Source organism: Alligator sinensis, unplaced genomic scaffold, assembly GCF_000455745.1.
Source record: "Alligator sinensis unplaced genomic scaffold, ASM45574v1 scaffold1731_1, whole genome shotgun sequence".
Taxonomy (NCBI): Eukaryota; Metazoa; Chordata; order Crocodylia; family Alligatoridae; genus Alligator; species Alligator sinensis.
Genome location: NW_005843621.1, coordinates 71,631 through 76,944, shown reverse-complemented (window position 1 = coordinate 76,944; position 5,314 = coordinate 71,631). Strand labels below are relative to the sequence as shown.

General features: G+C 58.0%; 1 protein-coding gene across 1 annotated transcript in view; it reads left to right on the top strand.

Moving 5' to 3' along the window:
* Positions 1–10: 10 nt before the first annotated feature.
* LOC102368260 (zinc finger protein 485-like) overlaps positions 11–5,314 on the top strand; it is a 12,634-nt gene continuing 7,330 nt past the window's right edge. Inside the window, exons 1-5 of the mRNA XM_014527534.2 lie at positions 11–907; positions 3,366–3,661; positions 4,132–4,342; positions 4,525–4,697; positions 5,172–5,298. Coding sequence (XP_014383020.2) covers positions 3,488–3,661; positions 4,132–4,342; positions 4,525–4,697; positions 5,172–5,298 — 685 coding nt within the window. The 5' untranslated portion in view covers positions 11–907; positions 3,366–3,487. The remainder of the gene's footprint in view (positions 908–3,365; positions 3,662–4,131; positions 4,343–4,524; positions 4,698–5,171; positions 5,299–5,314) is intronic.

Below are 5,314 nucleotides of genomic sequence, written 5' to 3'. Positions count from 1 at the left end.
CCACCGCAGCGCCGCGTGGCCTCGGTCCTGTCCCCTGGCCCCCCCTGCACCGCATTGCTGTTGTGGAGCAGGATTGGGGCGCTGCTTTTTTGGTTTTCTTTGCCTCTGTAGCTTCGCTTTCCACTTCATTTTGTGTTCAGATCTGCGGGGGGCACTGCTGGATGTTAATGAGGGTGACGAGGCTGCTTGGGGAGGTTGGTGCCGGTGTTTGCGCCTTGCTTGCGCCACCCTGGGAGCTTCTGTCGCCCTCAGGTTGCCCACGGCCTGTACGTCCCCTGTCCAGTTGCCCACATTTGCTGCGCTTTTCGGGACTCTTCCCTGGGACTTGCTTGCCTTTTACCTGCAGCTCCTGGGGCGACCACCTCTCTCTTTCCTGCTCTTCTTGGGGACTGTGGCAGAATACCATCTCCTCTCTCCCCAGCCTCCACTATGTGACAATTTGGTTGCCGTGGTCACTGCAGAGGGCAGACAGGGCTGGCCCCCATTGGCTCCAGGGGACCCTGAGCTGTAATCTGAGCTGGATGCATTCCCGAGGGAGGGGGACCTGCTCCCTCTGCCTGCGTGACTGGCATCACACCCCTGGGTGAGGGGGCCTAAACTCCCAGTTGTTGCAAGCAATGCCAACCTGACTGGGAGGGGGCTACAGACCCTGCCAGTCTACCCGGCAACCAGTGAGGCATTTCAGATTGGTTGGCTGGCAGCCAGCAGCTGCTGGCCTCCATTGGACCCGGTAAATGAGGTTGTAAGGCCTATACAAGTTAAGGACTGCCCAGGAGGCAGGGCACCAGCCATGATGAGAACTCGAGGATAGTAGCTGGACCAGCTGAAACTCGCTCTCTCTTGAGACTCATGGTCAAGCAGCTGCCTGCCTCCGGAGGCAATCTCCACCTGCCTCTGGATGATACTCGTGAGTAAGCTACCTGAGATCTAACTAAATATGTAGCTTGCAGTAGCTCGGATGCCTGATCAACGGCTACCATGCCACTGTTTGCTCTAAGGGATTTCTCTAATATTGCTGTCCCCCAGGGGTGGGCAAAATGCGGCCCGGGGGCCAGATGTGGCCTGCCAGGCCGTTGTATCCGGCCCGCAGGGCCCCTAAAAAATTCAGAAAATGAATATTTCTCTGCCCTGGGCTGCCTGTTATATGGCCCTTGACGGCTTGCAGAACTCAGTAAGCGGCCCTGTGCCCAAAATAATTGCCCGTCCCCGCTCTACCCTGTACCCTACTCCAAACCTAGTCCTTGTAATCAGTAAAGTTCTCCTTTATACCTAGCGTGGGAGACTTACTGGGAGCGGGTCTAGATTCTGCCCTGGGGTCCCCTTGGTTTGGCTGACTAAGGGAGACCGCTGCTTGTGCTTCGGACTCGGGGAAGCACCCCAAGGTGTTGCAGTGGGTCAGGTCCCCTCAAGGACTGCTAGGCCTGTGTTTCCCAGAGGTGCAGGTCCAAGATCAGTCCAGACTCTGGGTAGTGCAGCGTTACCCCCAGGCTAGCGGGTGTGCTCCAGCAGGGGGGTCGGCCAGACGGGAGGCGCCTCCAGGGAGGCACCCGGAGCCTGGAAGGTGGTCCGGCGCAGTGAGGTTGGTGGCTCAACGTCGGAGCGCCCCCTACTGGCCCGCCACAGGGACGCTCTCTTTTTCCTGCTATAATTTGGGACTCTCTCTTTTCTGCTGTGCATTGGGTCGGTCTTTCTCTCTCTGCTGCTGATCCTTGGGGCACTCTCTCTCTTTTTCCAGATCTGCCTTGGGACTTGCTCTGATTCTCTCTCTGTCTCTGTGTCTTTCTCATTATTTCCTGTTGATCCTTGGGGCGTCTCTATCTCTTTCCTGCTCTTTTTGGCCTAGTTTCTTATGGGTTTTTTGTTGTTCCTTGGGACTCTCTCCCTGTCTTTTCTGCTGTTCTTTAGGTGTCTCTCTCTCTCTCTCTTTCCTGCTCTTTTTGGCCTAGTTTCTTATGGGTTTTTTTTAAAACCTCTCTCTCTCTCTCTCCGTGTGTGTATAAAAATTATTAAATTGTTGGTAGGATTATGTATAATCCAGTGCACGTTCCACTGATTACATCTGCTTCTGCTTTGATGTACAAGTGAATAGCATAGTGCCAGGCCCCTGGTATAGTACCACAGCGTCTAGTTTCCCTTTAACTGTAGAAAAATATATGGTGTTTTCTATATGATGAGGCACGAGCCCCTCTGCACCCCCGTTTTCTAAATCCTACATCCACCCATGGTCTTAATCTCTCTTTTCTATCTGGGTGCCCTGCAGACTCTTGTTAGCTAAAAACCTTAACTGAGGTGTGATCGTGTTCACTCAGGTGTAGATGTGACTGACTGTGAAGTATTGGAGGCGCTGTTCAGGTGCTCCAGGAGGCTAGACTTTGCTTGATGACTCTCAATGAGAGATGTACATATAACGAGAATGCTGACAGTCACTGTTGCTGCTGGATTGAATTTTACACTACGGTGTCTGCAAAAGAAAACACTCAAACCTGCCAAGAAAAGCTCCTTGCAGTAAAATATTATTCATATTTCACATTTACAATGCTGCCATGCAGTAACAGTGCACATATTATTACAATTCTTGGGGTGTTTTTCTTGTATGCATACATACACATATATTTAATGGTGGAACCATTTGCATGTTCAAAGGGGCTGGACTCGATGGTCCTCCCGGGTCCCTTCCAACCCAAATGTTTATGAAATCTGTCTGAAGTGTTTGGTGGGGGCAGGATGTGGTCACGCTTCCTTCTGGTGCTGGTGTTTCATGTTTCCCAGAGCAGTGACTGGATGGACGCTCTCCTGAGCAGGCACTTCTCACCTGGGAGGTGTCTCTGAGCTCCATCACGATGCAAATGACCTTGAACAAAGGTGTGGGGGGAGGGTTCGGGTTCCTAGTGGTCAAACCTGTTTCTTGGGGCAGGGTGGGGGGGTAGCAGAGGCAGAGCAGTCATTGCCCAGGTGCTGGGGACCGAGGTGGGAGGAGGGAGACCCCTCAGGTGGGTCCAGGGTGAGGGGGGGGCTGCGGGTCAGGAGTGAGGGGCGCCGCCGGGCTGGGGAGGCAGGGCTTCCAGGTTCGGCGTAAGGGGCACCGCCAGGAAGGGGGAGAGGACCTGGGCCCCTGGAGGAGATGGGGGTGGGGGCTGCACATTGCCTGGGCTGCAGGCAGGTGCACAAGGACTGGGGTAGGAGCTGTGGGGGGCTCCTGGAGCCAGCCCTGTTCCTGCTGCCTGTGCGGGGGCTGCAGGGAGCTGGGACAGCCAGGGAGTGGGGGATGGGCCGGGCTGGGGCTGGGGCTGGGGCTGGGGCTAGGGCAGGGTCAGTCCTGGGTCTTCTGTCACCTGGTCTGAGCCATGCTGCTTCCTTTCCTGTAGTCCATGGAGACTAGATACTGCTGAGAGTGAGGCCTCTCCTGGCGGAGGAAACGGAGGCGGCGCTGGAGCCCCTGCCACCCGCGGACCTTCCCTGCGCAGCCCTGGAGCAGCCGGGGGTGACGATGGAGGAGCAGCTCCCAGGAGGTCCCCAGACAGGAGCGGACAGGGCAGGACAAATCCCTTGTGTGGCCCATGCTGGGATCAGGCGCCTATCCCTGAGATGGTCGGCCCCACAGGAAGTTGAGCAGGGGCTCGAGGAGGAGCTGGGCCAGCACCAGGAGATGCGGGGGCAGGAGGTGAAGCAAATTGTGCAGCCCCGTCTGTGCTTGCATGACCCGTACAGACCCCACTGCTGGCACCGGGGCATGAGCTCCCCGTGCCAGAGACCTGGTGCCAGCACATCCAGGGCTGCGCTCCCAGGAGGCTGAGGGCCTGCGGGAGGTCTACAGCTGCCTGTGGGAGCTCTGCCAGCACTGCAGCCAGGACCAGACAGTGGAGCTGGTGGTGCTGGAGTTGGTCCTGGCCATGCTGTCCCAGGAGATGTGGAGCTGGGTGTCGGGGCGCAGGGTGGAAACCTGGGACAAGGCAGTGACCCTGGTTGAGGGGGTTTGGCTGGGGCAGGTGGAGGATGAGAAACTCCATGTGTGAGCATTTCATCCTGATCGTGGATGCTGCCAACCTCATCTCTGTGTGCCTGGGGGATGTCTCCTGCCAACCCATCTCTCCCAGTCCCAGTTCCCTGGTGACACGCTCCTCTTGTCCCCAGGTCACGGTGAGCGTGAAGGTCAAGGAGGTGGCCTCAGACAGGATGCAGCCCTCTGGGGCGCTGCAGCAGCCTGGTGATCCCTGGTCGGAGCAGGCACGGGCCCAAACTATGGACGTGCCTCTGGAGGAGGCAGCACAATGGGACAGCCCAGGGCCTCGGGACCAGCTACCTCGTGGCCCCAGAGAAGAGCTGATGCCAGGCCCAGAGTCAGGTGAGGGGCCAGGTGCAGGCTGGGGCATGGGTTTGAGTGCTACAGTGGTTGTCCATCTTCTGCCTCTTCCACAGGTCAAAGCCTCCGGCTGCCACAGTCACAGGCCAGTACGGGAGAACAGCAGGCCTTTCCCCTGCAGGCAGCACCAGGCCTGAGCTGTGCATTGTCTTTCCCACCCACAGCTGCAGGAACCGTGAGCAGAGCTCATCAGCAGCCTCCTCCAGAAGGGGATGCAAACCTGGAGCTGCCAAGGACTACCTCGGGGAGGCTGGGGGAGAGAGGCTCCCTGACCCTTGAACCGAGCCAAGTGCAGCAGGGGCAGGGGAGGCTGGTAAAGCAGGCAGAGAGCGCAGAGGTGAGCAGGGCACCAGCTCCAGCTGGAGGTAGGAGTGCAGCTGGGGCTGTGCTAGGGAGAAGCCAGGGGTGTAGTCAATCGTTTGGAGAGAGCTAAGGAGCAGCAAGCCTCTGGTGACAGGGGCTGCAGCCACACAAAGCCGGCATTTGCCAGAGCTTGCCTTCAGTGCCGAGAGCCAGGGGTTCTGGCATGGGAAGGCCAGGCCACAGTCATGGAGCCCCTGGCTCTAAAAGGTGCTGCCTCGAAGGGTTGAGCACATAGAACGGGATAGGCTGGGTCAGGGCAGACACGTGGACCCCTACACCCATGGCTTCACCCACATCCCCTCTCAGTGCAGAAGGGGGCATTTTGCTCCCCTGCGTGTCATGGCCCAGCCTGCAGAGAGGGGTGGCGCAGAGGGATTGTGGAGAGGGTGGCAGGGGCTGGAGGCAGCTGGACCAGGAGACACTGATGGGGTAACGCTTGTGCCTGCAGCTCCCGGAGGCCTTTGAGGACGTGGCTGTGTATTTCACACGGGAGGAGTGGGAGCTGCTGGAAGACGCACAGAAGGGGCTTTACCGGGACCAGATGCTGAGGAACTGGCGAGCCCTCGTTTCCCTGGGTAACGCTGTTTCCTG